Source organism: Schistocerca americana, chromosome 2 (assembly GCF_021461395.2).
Source record: "Schistocerca americana isolate TAMUIC-IGC-003095 chromosome 2, iqSchAmer2.1, whole genome shotgun sequence".
NCBI classification, from domain to species: domain Eukaryota; kingdom Metazoa; phylum Arthropoda; class Insecta; order Orthoptera; family Acrididae; genus Schistocerca; species Schistocerca americana.
This window is the reverse complement of record NC_060120.1, coordinates 145421900-145441987: the sequence shown is the minus strand read 5'-3', so window position 1 is coordinate 145441987 and position 20088 is coordinate 145421900. Positions and strand designations below refer to the sequence as shown.

General features: G+C 40.5%; 1 protein-coding gene across 1 annotated transcript in view; it reads right to left on the bottom strand.

Annotated features, from left to right (window-relative positions):
- Positions 1–19652, bottom strand: part of LOC124593840 (runt-related transcription factor 1-like) — a 163941-nt gene extending 144289 nt beyond the window's left edge. The window contains exon 1 of the mRNA XM_047132187.1: positions 19439–19652. Coding sequence (XP_046988143.1) covers positions 19439–19652 — 214 coding nt within the window. The remainder of the gene's footprint in view (positions 1–19438) is intronic.
- Between the last annotated feature and the right edge of the window lie 436 nt (positions 19653–20088).

Here is a 20088-nt window from a genome sequence, read left to right as displayed (position 1 = left end):
CGGTAGTGTTGTCAACAGCGACAACTAACGGTTTATTCGTGGAAGTTCATTAATGTCATGGTAGTCGTAGTCACTATTTCTCGCATTCCGCTACAGTAACACATATGAAACTGTAACGTATCATGTTTGGGCGAGGGCCATCGGGTAATCCTACTTGCTACTGGGAACACCTCCACCAGTATTTCGACTTCCGAGGATGAGGTCTACTTTCCGACCTAGAGATAAAGCACCAGTCTTTCCAAAAATTAGGATGAATGGGAGGTGGTGTTACACGGTCCCGTTATTTTCAAAGTCGTATGATTTGCATAGGGAGGCCTGTGTTTCCTGATACCCCTTGGGAAGCAAACGTCTGAAAATATCGGCGGAAAGCAACACCTTACAGCGAGTACCATGAGCGTTATCTGGAAACAACCACTTGAAGTACTTATTTTCTGCACTTTAAGCTAGTTATCTGATAGGTCAGCACGTTAAAAGAATTTCGTGGTGCTGTTTCTTAATACACAGTATCAGGAGTCAGGTAGTGGCCCTCGTGTGGTGCACGTGGCTAGCTTCGTAGCCTATGATCAACGAAGTGGTTCACATCGTGCAGAATGTTTCGAAATAATTCGCGAGTCTGTTCCTGTGCGTGGGTGCAGGACTTAGTCGTCAGCCTTTCTTAGGGGGTCTTAGTCGTTAGTCTGCCTTACTGTTATAATGGTAAAGCCTTGTGGAATGGTAGCCGGCCGGTGTGGCCGAGTGGTTCTAGGCGCTTCAGTCTGGAACCGCGCGACCGCTACGGTCACAGGTTCGAATCCTGCCTAGGGCTTGGATTTGTGTGATGTCCTTAGGTTAGTTAGGTTTAAGTAGTTCTAAGTTCTAGGGGATTGATGACCTCAGATGTTAAGTCCCATAGTGCCCAGAGCCATTTGAACCATTTGTACGAAGACATACAGCTTTAAATGTGACATGATAAATGTCTACATTCTTTTTTCAAGGATTTTGGCTTGCAACCTTCGCTGCAAAAGTCAAACTCCGCAGATCAGGGACGATCACGTGGCTGATATCGATTTCGACAAATAAAATAGACAGTACAGCTACTTTTGACAGAAGCCAAATGCGTTTCTTAAATACATTCGAGCTGTGGAATAATGCTCATATAAAAATTTTTGGAAAGTATCTCACTAAGTAAAATACTGAAACAAGGGGAGAGGAATCATTCACTACAGCCTTGAAGAGTTATATACATGTTTAGGTTGTAGGCGTTAACAGCTATATTCGGTAACGCTGCTGGACGTGGACGCAGTGTGAATAAACATTTTGTTGGTCACGTCGCAGTTAAAGTATGTTTGGACCGCTACTACTGGCTGCCTTCATCGTACTGATAATGCGTGAATGCATCTCAGTATCAGCGCATTTCTACTTATACTGGGGTGTCTCCGCGGCGTTATCACATAGTACGGAAACGCCTGAAAGGTAGCTTATCTTCCACAAATACTAGAGTTTCACAGTTATTTCGAGCGCAATACGCAAGTGCTGTTGTCTGTGGAAGAATTATTTTTCCTTTCTTTTCGTACTTGTATCACAATCACAAATATGCAAATCAAATAAATAATTCCAAGTCGGCTGTGTAATCCTCTTCTATTTTCCTAGTACGCACGACATTTTTCTGATATCACTCCCGTTTTCACGCACACTATCGGGACAGTAGATCGTCTACATTGTTATAGTATTCTTCACGAAGTTCACGATCGCAGGCCATTCGTAGGCTATAGAGCACGAAAGTTTTGTAGGATGATAGCTGATCCGTATACAAAATTGCTTAACAGGTAATTAGGTCATCCGTTAAGAATACGAGAAGCATAGTTGAACGCTGCGTGGTAAACACTAATATTCCAGCACTGTGGTTCACAATGAGTGTGAAGGCCGAAAAATCTCTCATTTTAGCTTGTATTACACTATAAAATATTATATATATATATATATATATATATATATATATATATATATATATATTCCATAAGATATATCTCATAACATTTTATAAATTCTATAAAATTTGGGGTGTGGCCATAGCTTTTATAAAATATTTGACAGTATAATAGGGGCCATGGTCAGGTTAGACTCTGCTACATTCCATAAAATATATCTCATAACATTTTATAAATTCTATAAAATTTGGGGTGTGGCCATAGCTTTTATAAAATATTTGACAGTATAATAGGGGCCATGGCCAGGTTAGACTCTGCTACAACGGGGAATTAGTGCGCGGAAATTTTGAGAGCTTAAAATTTTAGGTGGCAGTCAAGGAAACTCTGCAAACTTAGTTTTCTGTCCGCTTGCGTCGTTAGTTCTCTGGTAATCCATCGAGGACAATGGGACAGCAATAAGGCTGTTGGTTTCAGTTATCATTATGAAAAGTCCTGCGTCGTTAATGGTTTGATGGACTGATTAGCATAATTTATAAGCATTATTACTGACACCACGTCAGTACTACCCACAAACGACCCTAAGCGCTAATGTTTCCAGTACAACGTTAAAAATTATGAAGTGAGTTGTATGAGACATGTGTTGTAGACTTTTCAAAATATCGCTTATCGTCTATCGTTTCTAAGGGTCTACCGTCATTTATATCTCAAAATATGTACCATTCCTATAATTACTCGTTAGTATTATTATTATTATTATTATTATTGTGGTTGTTGTTGTTGTCAGAGTCAGTAGATGAGTGATCAGGGCGTGGGGCTCATGTATCGGAACTCAGGAAGTCGAATCCACCTGAGGACAATGATTATTTTCTCTTTTAAACTTACAAATCCACTGCACTATACACCTACGTGGTACAAGGACACAATTTCTAAATTAATATTAAACGACCTCTGTGTTTCTCACGGTTATCTTGCACTCATGTCAGAACTGCCATTGGTAGGGTACACAAGGAAATTCAAGAATTTGGGAGTGCGACGTGCTGGCAGCGAATAAACGAAATGTAATGTGAATGGGAATGTCTGTATTTTCGTACTATCACACGGTGGTTGAGGATCAGCCAGATTTTTTGTTGTTGTATGTTGACATACATTATCCTGTCTGTTAGTTAATTTGCAATTTTTTTTGCTATTCTTCCATGTGTTCGGAGAGCTAGTAGGAACGGGCTATCATAAAGGAGGGTGGCAAATATGCTACACCGCTACTGCGTCGAAAAATTGGGAGTATGCACTGGCCATAGAGGAACATTATAAGAAACTGTACAGGCGATGTGGAAGTATAAGTACTCCGTAACACATCCCTGGATGTGTGACCCGGTTCTCTTAGTCTTGTAAGTTCCAAAATGTAGATCACTGGTAATTGTGGGCTGGCGTTGATCTATTTAACGTGACGAAAGAGCACCCGGAAACGTCTTACTGAAGATGACAGAAGCTGCGACAGTCTATCTTCACACTATAATTTAAGTGTGTAGTCCGACGGATATATTTGAAGTTCTCCCATTAACAAGAAGAGCTTAACTTGGTACAGATCAGTTTATTGTTTCTCCAAATATTCGTCTTTAAAACTCGCATACAAACAATTTCTGGTAACATATTATCCCTCTGTTGTTGGTATCTGAAAAACTTGGTCTCTTAATAATTTAACAACTACATGAGATTATGAAAAGATCCGTCCACAAATTTTTCGTTTGACGCAAAGGTACATTTGAGTCGTTATGTTATCACGGGCAATGAGACATTAATTAGATGTTTTTATCCGAGAGGTAATCAATTGGGTTGCAACCTGTGCGGCAACTGTAATTGTTACAATGAAGAGAATGGTGCGACATTTTCGACTTTTTTGTCTTTTCATCGATGACTTGTATTTAGTGATCTTCAGTACTCTAAAACAATGATCACGACTCATCCATTGTCATCAAAGATTCACGGAGCATTTTGTCTTAAGCGCTTCTCGGCGAATTATTCTTTTTCGGTCCATCCACTAATATCCAAAACATAAGACAGTTGGTTAGCTGCCGACTCTCAGAAACATATATAGTCGATCTGTCTGCTGTTACGATGTTAAGTGCGGATTAGAGATTTACTCAGTCGAATATTTTGACCATTTCTTTACAAAAATTTACCCGAGTCTGTATTTGAGCCCCAGTCAAATTGAGCAGAACCCATCGAGAAGAGATATATTTCTAAGGCTAAATGTTCATTTACAACGGAATTTAGAGCAGTTTTTGATACATTTAAGGATACCATTGTTTCAAGTATCGCGCCTGTACTCTACAGTCATGTTGGGCGTGGTATCGATGGCCTCTGGGGACGACTATCGATTTTCGTCGACCTTCACGAAAGTTATCGTTGACAAACTATGTGGACAGGAAATCTGGAAACCATTTATAAACATCGATGAAACCATCTCTGGTTTTCAGCCGAGTCGTGACGTTGTGTTATCGCAAAGTTTCGACGAGTTTCCTACTTGTTATCTTCATTGAAACGTTACGACAACACGACACGACGACTCGACTGATTATCCTAGAAGGTTTTGTCAATGAAATTCACCGAGAAAGCCTGTATTCCGTTTGTAGACAGTCTGTTCTGAAAGTACTTGATTACTAAAAGTTGGAAGACGTGATTCGGCGCACTTTTATTGCGTTAAAATCTCACGTGAAATCTCCCTTTTTTTTATATAATTCTGCTCCGGTTACTCGCCAAATTGTAGAGAAGCACTTTTTAACAGTAGGCCTAACAAATGCCTTCTGAAACAACGGTACTGTTACATCCCAATAGCGTCCTCTAGTATTCATTTTTAAAAACTTAAAAGGTGAATACCGCGTCACACTGTAGAAAAATTATTGCTCGGTTAAACTGACGTTTCGGCCACGGTTACATGTTTCTTTCTGAGCCTTCTAGTGTATTTTTGTTGTTTAGGGACCACGATATTCCCCTTCTGAACTCGACATTACGTCACAATTACAAAACCGTTGCTTTTATGGGCACCTGTGATGGATGAGGTGGAAAAATATATTGTGACTGATAACTTGTGGTGGAGGGAGTGGGTTTTTGCTGATGTGTATTGATCCTTACAATAAATTTTCGCTCTCATTCCGCCAAGAATAAAGTTTCACATTCTTTCCGTCACACGAGATCTGTAAAAAGACCGGTTTCAAAGTTGTGACATAATGCCTTGCGCAGTAAAAAGTCATGTCGCACGAACTCCCAACAGCAGACCCAGAAGAAAGCCACTGCACTAGGGATGGATGTTATTACTGAAACAAACGGTTTTCGGATATATCGGTTTTTCCTATGCCAGTTTAACCTGTTAAAACCGTTAAAAATAACCGGTTTCTGAAATAAAAATGTTTAGGTTTTTTTCCTATAAACGTAGATATCGAACGAAGACTTAACAATTTTGACTCTCTCAGTTTCGAGATTTATACAACCAAAATGTTAAATTAAGCAGGCAAATAGCAGAAAGTTAGTCCGTCCAACGTTCGCAGCTTTATCGAAAATGGATAGCTGGTTGAATACCATAAAAATTACAAGTATTCACCTATTGATTGTAATTTTTTGGAACTCTGTTCAAAAATCGTGTTGTAATCAGGGATCATGCAACTATTTGGGTATTACGAATAGTCAGTGGTAAAGATTGGAAATTTAGTTTCAAGAACTCTGTTTTTCGAGTTAATTTGCCACTTGCAATGGCTACAAGCAGATAAAGGCATATTATGTAGACACAGGCTTCACATCAGCTCATTTCTGTTTTCATTGTATATTACGAATGAATTATTGTTAACTTTTTAATCTTTTACAGTTACTGTAATATCCTTCCTCTATTTCATAGAAATTGCAGAAAATTCTTTAATATCTTAAAGCAAATGAATCGTTATACTTCATTGGCACGTCACTTCATAAAATCATATCCACACTGGGTTTGGCGCAAATCTGCAATACAGCGGATGTCCGGCGGTGACAGCGAGAAACAACCGTATAGACCTGGTGGGGACAAGTCTGGCACACTGCACGTACCTTAAGCGACGACACGTGGCAATATTATTGCCTCAGCAGTGCTGTACCAGTTCTTGTGTCATGTGTTTCTTGCGCGTTTCTGTTGCAATGTTAATAAAATAACACTGATCACTTTTCCCAATTTCTATAACAACGCAATATTTCAAACCAATGCAAATTTCACTTGTAAAAACTACTTCTTTTTGCCGGCCGTTGTGGCCGAGCGGTTCTAGGCGCTTCATTCCAGAATATCGGGACTGCTACGGTCGCAGGTTCGAATCCTGCCTCGGGCATGGACGTGTGTGATGTCCTCATGTTAGGTAGGTTTAAGTAGTTGTAAGTTCTAGGGGACTGATGACCTCAGATGTTAAGTCCCATAGTGCTCAGATCCATTTGAACCATTTTTTGAACTACTTCTTTATAAAAACGGTCTATTTAAAAGCGAAAAGCTGGACCACTACTACTATGGCTACTAGTTATTACCCGGGTTCGATTCCCGGTGGGGTCAGGGATTTTCTCTGCCTCGTGATGACTGGGTGTTGTGTGCTGTCCTTAGGTTAGTTAGGTTTAAGTAGTTCTAAGTTCTAGGGGACTGATGACCGTAGATGTTAAGTCCCATAGTGCTCAGAGCCATTTGAACCATTTTTTGAACTAGTTATTACACCTTTTTACTCGGTTATTAGTAACAAATAAAATACATCTATTATAACCCAGACAAAAAAATACCGAAAAACATCGGTTATTCAGAATTAAAATAACGGTTTCGGTTTTGACCAGTCGGTTTTTTTCTACCCTGCGCTGCAGGTTGGTCAAACTTCGGTTTTATTTGCTTATTGTTATTTTACAACTCGACTCGGCACATCTCACCCAGAAAACTTTTATGACAACAGCAGCTGGCCCCGGGAACCTGAGCAATTATATTAAAAGGAAACCCTCGTATGTCATTAATACGGCTACGGTAGCACACCAGAGATCAAACAAAATACGTCGTATACCAGTGAGGCAATGAAACAATCGGATCGGGATTATCGTCGCAAGGGAACCCTTTTTACGAAAGCAAACGAGTGCATGACAATTTGATGATGTGCTTAATCACTTGTAGCCTAAGGCAGCGCCTACACAAAAGTCTGCTTCCGCATCCCCACGACGCACCTACCAGATCGCATCAAGCTGGCACCCCAGTCGGCAGTTAATATCCTCGTAATGTCACAGCTACCCTCCTGGAGCTGCATAGGAAGGGGAAAAAAATGCCGTAGGCGCAGTCCTCTCCGGAACATTTACACATTTCCGTTTTCGGAGGGGTTTGTCCTTTTCGGCACGAGGGTTGATGAAAGTGATATAAGGGGCTGCGAAGTTTATTTAGACAAGACTAAAATTCCACAAACACACGCACCCCCGCGGGCGCTTTTGAGCCGTGCCGACCATCTCGTAGTGGGAGAAAGGCGGCGCCGGAATGTTTGCCCCGCACAACTATCCAGACCAAGGAGCCGAGCTGAGCTTGTTGTACATACAATCTGCTGCTGCTGGCGCGCCAGATTCGCTCGCGAAATTTTCGATGGCGCCTCCACCGCCGCACACGCCCGGCAGCTAAATTAATAACGGGATTGCTGCGTTAAGAGCATTTGCAGTATTTATGGGGCACGCGCCTTGAAGCTTTAATGAAACCGCAGCGAGAAGAAACGAGCCGGCTATCGTTTCGGGAGAGGCGCCGTCGTCCCATCGGCCGTAACGCCCTAAACTGAGCGATGGTCTTACTAGTCTCACATGCGCGGGACTCCTGTACGGTCGGCACGGTTTTAATATGTTTTCTGCTACTGTAAATAATTCACCTTTACTGTACCGGATCAAAGATGATTGGGCGCACTACAGGAGCAATGAATAACATCTTTGACTCTATGTTTAATTTTATCTGTGGTTCACTTGATAGTCACTCAGTTGCGCTGCATGCGGCATTCTGATTTGTGGCGTTGTAGCCTAGCGGTTGAGGTTTTCAGAGAGTGAGATTGTTATTTGTCAATCTGGGAGAAACTATCAGGAGATGAAAACTTGTTTACAAAAATGTTTCTTTCTTTGCATTAATGGAGAAGATCTTTAGAGGAATTTCTAATGGTGTCCCATGCTTGTGCATGCATAAGATTTTTGTTTGTCATAACTATCAAATGAAATATTTGTGCCTTACATAATTAATAATATTTATAATTAGTGGTAATTTCATATCTTTATTTTCATTATGTCACAAATTACGTAATCGACTGAAATGTTTGTAAATTTTGTAACGAGAGAATTTTATAATCGCTATAGTCTTCTTACGTTGTACAAAGGGGCGGGGGGGGGGGGGGGGGGGGGGGGGGAAGGGCGGAAGGGGCCATTGACCCCTCCGAGAGTTGAATCTAAATTAAAGTCAAATGGTAAATTTTGTAATCTGTGCCAGAGTTAAGCAAGCTAATTTAGAGTCTTGGTCAGTGGATTTAGTTATTTAATTCATTGTTTCCCACGGCTCCTTACTTCGTGTGCCCGAGAGGATGTGCTATAACTCTACCACTGATTACTCTCTCCCTCCTGCTCGAATGGTGGGCGCCAAATATTAGCAGGGCTTTCCGATCTTCCACAGTGGCACCCTAAACTAGCTAAAATATAACTGTCAACAAATTAAGAACTTCAGTTTCAAGAGAATTTTATTCTAATTTCAGTTTATTTTCTTTTAATTTGCTTATTAACTCTGTGTTAACAAAAGGATCTTGAGCATGTTGATATGTTAACAATTATATAAAAGAAGTTACTCAGAGAAAGGTTGTAAATGCTACACTTTTCAAGAAATTTAAAAGTTCTTGTCTAAAATAAAACATAAAATTTAGCAATTCTTTGATCACTTTAGAACAGTAGTTCTTGAGTTTTTTTCTTAACGTTCAAGGAGCGGACCCCTAGATCTTATTTCTCTTCTAAACAACCGCCCCCAACCGCAAAACTTCATTAATTCACCACTGTGTTGTACAGTCCTTTTTGTCAACAATCAGAGTTAAATGTTTCAAATACGATTTTATTCCCAGCAAAGCCCACCTCCATCATTCTTAGTAAATCTTTGATTATTTTGTGGTGTGTACATTGCACCTTACGCCACACACACAGCAACAGATTGTTTCTGACAAGCAAAAAATAAAAAATTAGAGTCGATTATTTTCCTTTCGTTGCTGCGTTTGCTGATTATATTTCTTTTCGAGAACAGTACACCAGTAACAAAATAGCATGCTGAGGAAGAGGTAAGTCATTTTTATTTCTGCGGAGATCTCACCTTGCATTCTCATGAGCAAACAGTACATAGTCAGAATTATCGGGTGTGCAAAGCAAGGAGAATAACTTCCATTGAACTTTCTTGATAATTTGATAAAGCTATTTTTTCTGAGTAGAGCAGTAATTTGTTTTTGTGATTATTCCAAGTCAAACGTTGCACTTCATGTGACACAACTTTCATAATGTATTTCGGTACTGAGTTTCAGTTAGATAGTTTTCATTGTGCCCTCATTTACTTTTGGGAGTTAGTTTGTTTCATTTTCCTTATTTCAAATCCGGCTTGTAATTAAGTTTGAAATTTTGTTTTCGCGACACTGTTCGTATGCGCAACACAGGGCCAACCGACAGTTTTGCTCAGCAGTTGAGCACGATATCTAAACTACACGTTACGTGAGGAGAAAGTTTTCTAAAACAAAATATTCAGTATCACACGCAGAGATAATTTTTTATAGAAAGCTTACATGTTGTCATAAACAAAACAGGGGAACAAATTTTTGAAGCCTTTGCACATGTGTAACTGGTCCTCAACATCATCTGGATGTTGATTCATTATGTTCATAACAGTATACCTGTTAAATAATACGTGACTCACAAGGATTATTTGGAGACAAATGGTGATTACAATGCTGATGATGATGAGTATGGTAATGTGTTCTGACCAATAGGTGGATTCATCACACCGTGTTAAATATTTTTCGATCTTTCTGGTTTTCCGCCATACTTTTCATAAATTTGTATGGTCCTCTTCTTAATCAGTATTCCTCTTGAGGCATCCTTTGTTACACTGTCTCTTCTCATCTAGTGTCCTAACCGATTTCTTTTCTTAATCTAATCCTTTCGAGTACTTATCTTTCAACCTAGGAGAGCTGTGGAAAGGAACTTGGAAAGGTACTGAAATTTAGGGAGGTGTCATATGTGATATTTGTTGGCATTATTGTGTTTATACATGCACTACATGTTTGTAATACGTTCATATTTTATTCATGGCAACTTATAAGCAACAATAGAGTTTGTTTTTGTAAGAAACTTTTGGCGCATGACATCAAAGATGGTAACCCGTTCGATTCCACAACTGAGCCCTTGTATGATACGTTACGCACTGGTCACACAAATGTGCTGTGCTCTATGTAGCAGTGGTACTTACAGTTGTTCCGTTTCAAAGTGAAAGGCGTACGTTGTTATATTAGCGCACGTAACTTGTGTGCTTGCATAATAGTTCAATACACTTATTCAATTGCACCCGTCTTGATGATGCATATTATATGTAACTGTCTCTTTTGTAGTATAGCGCTATGTAATGATATATTAAAGTCATTTTAGATATAGCACTTTCAGCTACGATATGATGCATGTATGTTAAATGCACAAATAAGGTTTTGGCTTTGAATGTGGCCTTCATGCCATGAATGATGCTTGACGCTTAGCGTGGTGCTGTTTAATGTTTATTCATTGCGTAACTGAAGATTTGGTGCCAAAGGTTACACAAATAATGTAATTTAAAGAAGGTATAACTGTTTTATGTCTGTCAACTTATTTTATTTTTATAGGTAGTTTGCGGATAACCTAAAAAAAGTGTACTCGTATTTTAGATCATAGGATTGACTACCTGTACGGAATGTATTGATTTTTGGTACTGTACTTTGTATTAAGAATATACAGGAAGGTGCGCTATGTCGTTACCTCTTTGTTTTGTAAGTTTCATTTGGATGCACTGTTATTTTGTAAAACAGTATTGTTAACATAACCGATATTTTTCCACTTTCTAAAAATGTTATCAATAAATGGCGGTGAGTCCTGTAGCACTATAGCAAACTAATAGGCAGCCATATGCGCATGATCATATTTATGAGGGCGACGTCTACCATCGTGTCCTGTTGACTACTGATAGTTATATCTGCCAGTCTAGTTGTGTCGTTTATGTGTAATAATAGACACATAGGCTATCTTATCAAGAGAGTACTTGCTGCTCACGGTTTGAATTTCTGCAAAAAAACTATTCGTGCCTTTTGGCGCCATATTGTATGAACAGTTACGGTTAATAAAGTTGTACGTCTAAAAGCATATAAGTACTTATAGTATGGACACGCATACTGCAGGTGAACATCGTTGTACAACGTGTACTTTGTAATATTCCGACAGCAAATAAAATTCTATGAATATTTCGTCCCTAAAGGACGGCGTCATGAGAACTGCAACTGTTGATAAATAAAAATAAAACAGTTTTCTGCGTCAGTCACTTATTTATTTGGCCAAGACGCGTTTCCAAGATTCGGTTGGAGAACTATTAGAATATGAACAACATCACAATTTATTTATTATAGTACGTATATAAAATGCATATGTAAGAAAAAGATTACATCATTCATAAACAAAGTAGGTTGAACTTATTGAGAAATGAATGGACATTGTTAGAAAACTTGCTGTGCATTGAGGATAATGTGAATGATTCAAGTGCTTTGTAAAAGCTTTTGAAACAGTTGAGCTTATTTCGTTATTGTCGTTCAGTAGACATTCCCCGAGTTCCTTTCTGTGGATATAGTTTTCTAGTTCTTTATACAGAGACATTTTGTGTCCTTTTCTCAGTGCGTGTACTACCGTAACGTTGATTTGTACTTCGTCAAATGGATGTCCTGTATCTTTTATATGGAAGGCTATTGCTGTCTTATGTGGTTTGCGGAAGTCATTGATGTGAATGAAATGGGAAACATAAAATAAGTAGCTGCAGCTAAAGCCACACAAACAGGAAATTTAGCTAAAAAATTTAAAAAAATTGTGTGAACAAAATAACCACCGAGAATCAAGAAAATACACTGACGACATGCATACCCTTCGTCGGTAAAAACTCTCAAAAATTTGCCAAAATCTTCAAACGACGTAAAATAAGATCCTAACAAACAATAACATTTGCCACAGATATCGTTATAACTTAAAAAGGAAAACACGAGAAGTTTTCGTATTATGGCATACATAAAATCATATGTAGCAAATGCCCAGCTCAGTACACAGGTCAAACAGCTCGTAACATTGGCATTAGACTCAAAGAAAACATCAACGCCTTCCGATAAAAACACCACGCAAATCCGCAACAGCCTCCAATACAAAAGTTAAGGAACATCCATTTGACGATGTAAAAAGTAATCTTAAAGTTCAACAAAAACCGAACAAAGGATTCAACATGTCTCCGTATGAACAACTAGAAATCTATATCCACAGAAAGAAATTTTCGGAAAATGTAGTCAACGACAATATTGAAACAGCCTAATCCAACTGTTTCAAAAAAGTATTCTCATAACTACAATTTTCAGTGCACAGCGATTTATCTAACAACCCCCAGTGTCTGTATATGATCTGTTGTATTCATTTTAATACATATGCATTTAACATAATAATTGAATGGTGGACATGCCCATATTCTGTTGCAGTCCTCTCACATTTTCAAAATAAAAAGACTTGTTCATTTGTACAAATATTTAATAAATTAATTGAATTGTGATTTAGAGTAACGAATAGCTATTGCACGTTTCAAATGTCTTTGTACCTCATGTATAAGTGACAGTATAAACATAATGTACAACGGAGAGGACGTACAACAAATAGCATTACGCAGACGTTTACCTCTCTACTGTCCTTGTAAGTTCAGTTTACTCTCAGAAATTCGTGTATTTCAACTTTGAAAATGAGTTTCGTAAAAAAACATGTTTTTATCATCAGCAAAAGACGCAGCATAACCTACATTGCCATTGGTCTGCTGCTGCGGAAAAGTTTCTGTGTTCTCCAGTAACATTAGCAACGTAGCTAAACAGTTCTCTACTCGAAGATGATTATGTGAACCATCGAAACGCGGACTGGCCAAAAAAAAAAGTGACTGACTCATGAAACTGTCTTTTTTGTGTATACAATATTGTACGGTATATTGTTAGCTGCCTTTTTAGTTTCGCTTCGGAATGCAGTGTCATCATTAAATCTTACAAATTCTATTTTCCTTCCTCCGTTTGTCACATCATTCTTTTATTTGGAGTAGTTGTTAACTGAATCACCGAAACAGATAGTAAAAGTGCCACGTGAAAGATAACAGCTGCCAGTTATAATTCTTTTTAATTTGTTCTATCATCTCATCTTCTGTTTTTAATCGTTGTGTAACTCATCAACTGCTTATCAGTCTACTTTTTCAGTTAATTCCGATTAGACAGAGTAACTATTGCTAAAGGAATTAACACAAATTATTAATAAACACCAGTGTTATTCTACAATATACGATCAAAACATAATGCTTCTTATGGTTAAATCATACGAGTAACATCAGTGATGGGTAATATACTAACCTGATTTAAAACGCTCGTTCACAAGTGCACGAGTGGCGACTCAGTTTTTCACACAGATAGATGATACGGCACGTAGAACTTAATACAAAGTTAAAAGTATCAAAATGACCCTGACATCAATCGACCGATGTTACTACAAGATGTTTGACTGCATGACAGATTGGCGATATACTTCAAACATGATGGATGTCCGGCACATACCTCGCGTGCGGTTGAAGCGGTGTTGAATAGCATATTTCATGACAAGTGGACTGGCCGTCGAAGCACCATACCATGGCCCGCATGTTCACGGGATCTGACGTCCCCGGATTTCTTTCTGTGGGGAAAGTTGAAGGATATTTGCCATTGTGATCCACGGACAACGCCGACAACATGCGCCAGCGCATTGTCAATGCATGTGAGAACACTACGGAAGGCGAACTACTCGCTGTTGAGAGGAATGTAGTTACACGTAATGGAAAATGCATTGACATTGACGGACATAATTTTGAGCATTTATTGCATTAATGTGGTATTTACAGGTAATCATGCTGTAAAAGCATGCGGTTTCAGAAGGGATAAGTTCACAAAGGTACATGTATCACATTGGACAACCGAAATAAAATGTTCAAACGTACCTACGTTCTGCATTTTAATCTAAAAAACGTACCTGTTACCAACTGTTTGTCTAAAATTGTAAGCCATATGTTTGTTACTATTACAGCGTCATCCGTCACAAAGTGAAAAAAGTGGTCCAACTAAAACATTCATATTTCTTTACGTACTACACGAATATGTAATAAGAATGGGGGTTCCTATTAAAAAAAAACCGCAATTGATATCCGTTTGACCTATGGCAGCGCCATCTAGCGGGCCAACCATAGCGCCATCTGGTTTCCCCCTTCAAGCTAGACAAGTTTCGCTCTTTGTAGTTTTTTCGTTTGACGTTTATTTCGTGAGATATTTGGCCCGGTCACGATCAATGGACCACCCTATATATATATATGTATATGTGTGTGTGTGTGTGTGTGTGTGTGTGTGTGTGTGTGTGTGTGTGTGCGTGTAAGTGGGTGGTTGGGTGCATTGTGTATGTAGTGTGTTGTGAAGTGATATGAATGAACAGATTGCTTGGATTTTTTATAATTTGGTATTTCAAATATCAATGCCGATATTTGCTCCCATGGAAAACCCAGACCTGGATGAAAGTCCTACAGAAGAAAGGATACGTGAGGGAATGAGATACAGAGGAGCTGAAAAAAAATAAATTTAGTAGTTTTGTGGTATATATTGAGGACTAGTCGAAAACATGTTTAGAATAATTAACTGAGCAAAAAGTGCGAGTTCATTATCTTACCACTGTACCACCTCACTCTGTCCCAACGCGTTGTCTTCTGAAACACCAGGGAAATTACGAGCAAGAGCGCCTATCGACTCTTAGAAACAGTTTCCGGTGCATTAATTCACAGGCCCTTCAACTAGCGGTTTTTTAAGTATGTTTTCATATTTACTCACAAAAGCCTTGAAATCACTTGGCGCGATGGCTGACGGGAACTGTCTGGAACGACCCAAACCGAAGTTACTAGACCGCCGCTGACATCGTTAGCTGCCAACCTAGCTTGGCATCATTAGCTGATAATTCTGAATTCGGCATGTCGGCTGCTTTAGTGCACCAAAGCAGACATGGCACCCGGAGTGACAGAGACACGGAACAACGCACAGCGCAGCAAAGACAGTAGACAGTGGTGTCAACAATGCCAGTGTAAAAATCGTATGTTGGGCAAAGTTTGGTAGAGATCCCGGGCAAGTGATTTTGTTCCAGTGTCGTAGAGTGCACCTGCAGGTGGTCGCTCATGTCGGCACCAATGATGTGTGTCGCTATGGATCGGAGGAAATCCTCTCTGGCTTCCGGCGGCTATCTGATTTGGTGAAGACTGCCAGTCTCGCTAGCGGGATGAAAGCAGAGCTCACCATCTGCAGCATCGTCGACAGGACTGACTGCGGACCTTTGGTACAGAGCCGAGTGGAGGGTCTGAATCAGAGGCTGAGACGGTTCTGCGACCGTGTGGGCTGCAGATTCCTCGACTTGCGCCATAGAGTGGTGGGGTTTCGGGTTCCGCTGGATAGGTCAGGAGTCCACTACAAGCAACAAGCGGCTACACGGGTAGCAGGGGTTGTGTGGCGTGGGCTGGGCGGTTTTTTAGGTTAGATGGCCTTGGGCAAGTACAGAAAGGGCAACAGCCTCAACGGGTGCGGGGCAAAGTCAGGTCATGCGGGGACCAAGCAGCAATCGGTATTGTAATTGTCAACTGTCGAAGCTGCGTTGGTAAAGTACCGGAACTTCAAGCGCTGATAGAAAGCACCGAAGCTGAAATCGTTATAGGTACAGAAAGCTGGCTTAAGCCAGAGATAAATTCTGCCGAAATTTTTACAAAGGTACACACGGTGTTTAGAAAGGATAGATTGCATGCAACCGGTGGTGGAGTGTTCATCGCTGTTAGTAGTAGTTTATCCTGTAGTGAAGTAGAAGTGGATAGTTCCTGTGAATTATTATGGGTGGAGGTTACACTAAACAACCGAACTAGGTTAATAATTGGCTCCTTTTACCGACCTCCCGACTCAGCAGCATTAGTGGCAGAACAACTGAGAGAAAATTTGGAATACATTTCACATAAATTTTCTCAGCATGTTATAGTCTTAGGTGGAGATTTCAATTTACCAGATATAGACTGGGACACTCAGATGTTTAGGACGGGTGGTAGGGACAGAGCATCGAGTGACATTATACTGAGTGCACTATCCGAAAATTACCTCGAGCAATTAAACAGAGAACCGACTCGTGGGGATAACATCTTGGACCTACTGATAACAAACAGACCCGAACTTTTCGAATCTGTATGTACAGAACAGGGAATCAGTGATCATAAGGCCGTTGCAGCATCCCTGAATATGGAAGTTAATAGGAATATAAAAAAAGGGAGGAAGGTTTATCTGTTTAGCAAGAGTAATAGAAGGCAGATTTCAGACTACCTAACAGATCAAAACGAAAATTTCTGTTCCGACACTGACAATGTTGAGTGTTTATGGAAAAAGTTCAAGGCAATCGTAAAATGCGTTTTAGACAGGTACGTGCCGAGTAAAACTGTGAGGGACGGGAAAAACCCACCGTGGTACAACAACAAAATTAGGAAACTACTGCGAAAGCAAAGAGAGCTCCACTCCAAGTTTAAACGCAGCCAAAACCTCTCAGTCAAACTGAAGCTAAACGATGTCAAAGTTAGCGTAAGGAGGGCTATGCGTGAAGCGTTCATTGAATTCGAAAGTAAAATTCTATGTACCGACTTGACAGAAAATCCTAGGAAGTTCTGGTCTTACGTTAAATCAGTAAGTGGCTCGAAACAGCATATCCAGACACTACGGGATGATGATGGCATTGAAACAGAGGATGACACGCGTAAAGCTGAAATACTAAACACCTTTTTCCAAAGCTGTTTCACAGAGGAAGACCGCACTGCAGTTCCTTCTCTAAATCCTCGCACAAACGAAAAAAAATGGCTGACATCGAAATAAGTGTCCAAGGAATAGAAAAGCAACTGGAATCACTCAATAGAGGAAAGTCCACTGGACCTGACGGGATACCAATTCGATTCTACACAGAGTACGCGAAAGAACTTGCCCCCCTTCTAACAGCCGTGTACCGCAAGTCTCTAGAGGAACGGAGGGTTCCAAATGATTGGAAAAGAGCACAGATAGTCCCAGTCTTCAAGAAGGGTCGTCGAGCAGATGCGCAAAACTATAGACCTATATCTCTTACGTCGATCTCTTGTAGAATTTTAGAACATGTTTTTTGCTCGCGTATCATGTCATTTCTGGAAACCCAGAATCTACTATGTAGGAATCAACATGGATTCCGGAAACAGCGATCGTGTGAGACCCAACTCGCCTTATTTGTTCATGAGACCCAGAAAATATTAGATACAGGCTCCCAGGTAGATGCTATTTTTCTTGACTTCCGGAAGGCGTTCGATACAGTTCCGCACTGTCGCCTGATAAACAAAGTAAGAGCCTACGGAATATCAGACCAGCTGTGTGGCTGGATTGAAGAGTTTTTAGCAAACAGAACACAGCATGTTGTTATCAATGGAGAGACGTCTACAGACGTTAAAGTAACCTCTGGCGTGCCACAGGGGAGTGTTATGGGACCATTGCTTTTCACAATATATATAAATGACTTAGTAGATAGTGTCGGAAGTTCCATGCGGCTTTTCGCGGATGATGCTGTAGTATACAGAGAAGTTGCTGCATTAGAAAATTGTAGCGAAATACAGGAAGATCTGCAGCGGATAGGCACTTGGTGCAGGGAGTGGCAACTGACCCTTAACATAGACAAATGTAATGTATTGCGAATACATAGAACGAAGGATCCTTTATTGTATGATTATATGATAGCGGAACAAACACTGGTAGCAGTTACTTCTGTAAAATATCTGGGAGTATGCGTACGGAACGATTTGAAGTGGAATGATCATATAAAACTAATTGTTGGTAAGGCGGGTACCAGGTTGAGATTCATTGGGAGAGTGCTTAGAAAATGTAGTCCATCAACAAAGGAGGTGGCTTACAAAACACTCGTTCGACCTATACTTGAGTATTGCTCATCAGTGTGGGATCCGTACCAGGTCGGGTTGACGGAGGAGATAGAGAAGATCCAAAGAAGAGCGGCGCGTTTCCTCACTGGGTTATTTGGTAACCGTGATAGCGTTACGGAGATGTTTAATAAACTCAAGTGGCAGACTCTGCAAGAGAGGCGCTCTGCATCGCGGTGTAGCTTGCTCGCCAGGTTTCGAGAGGGTGCGTTTCTGGATGAGGTATCGAATATATTGCTTCCCCCTACTTATACTTCCCGAGGAGATCACGAATGTAAAATTAGAGAGATTAGAGCGCGCACGGAGGCTTTCAGACAGTCGTTCTTCCCGCGAACCATACGCGACTGGAACAGGAAAGGGAGGTAATGACAGTGGCACGTAAAGTGCCCTCCGCCACACACCGTTGGGTGGCTTGCGGAGTATCAATGTAGATGTAGATGTAGATGTAAAAAGTTTGAAGTTTTTATCGAAGTGATTATTTCGACACCATGTCTTTTATTTATCATTCTGAAATACCCTTTGATGACCAGAAATGAATATGTTGTGTCTTTTCGAAGTTTGTGTCTTTTGGAAACTGAGGTGGCGACCACTCGCAGAAAACCACTCGATAACATTTTCACTGTTATGAAAAGGATAGTTGCTGCTCACCATATAGCGGAGGTGCTGAGTCGCAGATATGCTAAGTCGCAGATAAGTACAACAAAAAGACTGTCAGAAAGTGAACTGCCGGCCAACAAGGTCTTCGTCGGAAACACACTACACACAAATGAACACGGTCTCTGCCTGCTGTCGCCATGTGAGTGTGAGTTGCGTTTACGTTGAGTGTGTGTGTATGTTGTCCATTTGCGACGAAGGCCTTGTTGGCCGAAAGTTCACTTTCTGACACGACTCAGCATCTTCACTATATGATGAGTAGCAACAATTCTTTTCATAATACTGTTACATTCCATCCTTGATTTTCCATTGTTCAATAAAGTTTTCGAGAACATTATTTACCAATTTTTCTTTTGCCGTGGGTCTGTTTGGGTTGACCTCAGTACTAGTGTCATCTGCAGAAAGCACTGACTTTGGAGCACGCGACTAATATTGTTAAATATTAACAGTGTTAATATTGTTACGACTGACCAACATAAATATTGCTACTGTTGGTATATATAAAAAATGAGAGCTTCAGAAACTGAGTCTGCGTGATAAAGAGTTCGTAGAGCCGTCGCAGCGCCGCAGTGCGGCCTAGCACGGTGAGACTTACTTGTCTTGGAGCGGGGCTCCCGCGGTCCGTCCACCGTCACCTTGATGGCCTTGTTGTACGTCGCCATCTGCGGTGGCGACGAGCTCACCGTGATGGTCAGCGTGAAGCTCTTCCCTGCAACAGCACAACCGCCAACCGTCAGCCGGGGGAAAATCCACTGCCTGTCTCGAGAGAGGAACGCAGCGATTACAACAGCAAATAATTCTGAAACCATGCGCGCTGCGGAGAGAAACTCTGTAAAGGACTTCATAAGTAGACAATATGGGCTACTCCGCAGAAACTTTTGAGATAATAAGTAAGCACATCGTACAAACGGTTTGTCATCTACAGGAGACACCACGCTAACGCTCTGTAACAGTTCCTATAGCGTTGATAATGGCTTTATTTCGGGGAAGAAGAGAGACTAAAAGTTTATTTAGTTTTTTCATATCCACCCAAAGCCACCTATTATTATTATGTCTCGCAGAGCCACCAAATTGCTGGGCGATGACTGTTTCGTTTCGCGCGCTGTTACAAATGGTGTCACACGTTGTATATAGGATTAAGATTGGGTGATTTATGGGGCCAGTTGAGAACCTGAACTATGACGCAAACTTCTGCATGCTGAGAACTGGTGCGCCCAGAGTAGGCAAACTGTTCTGAGATTTAAT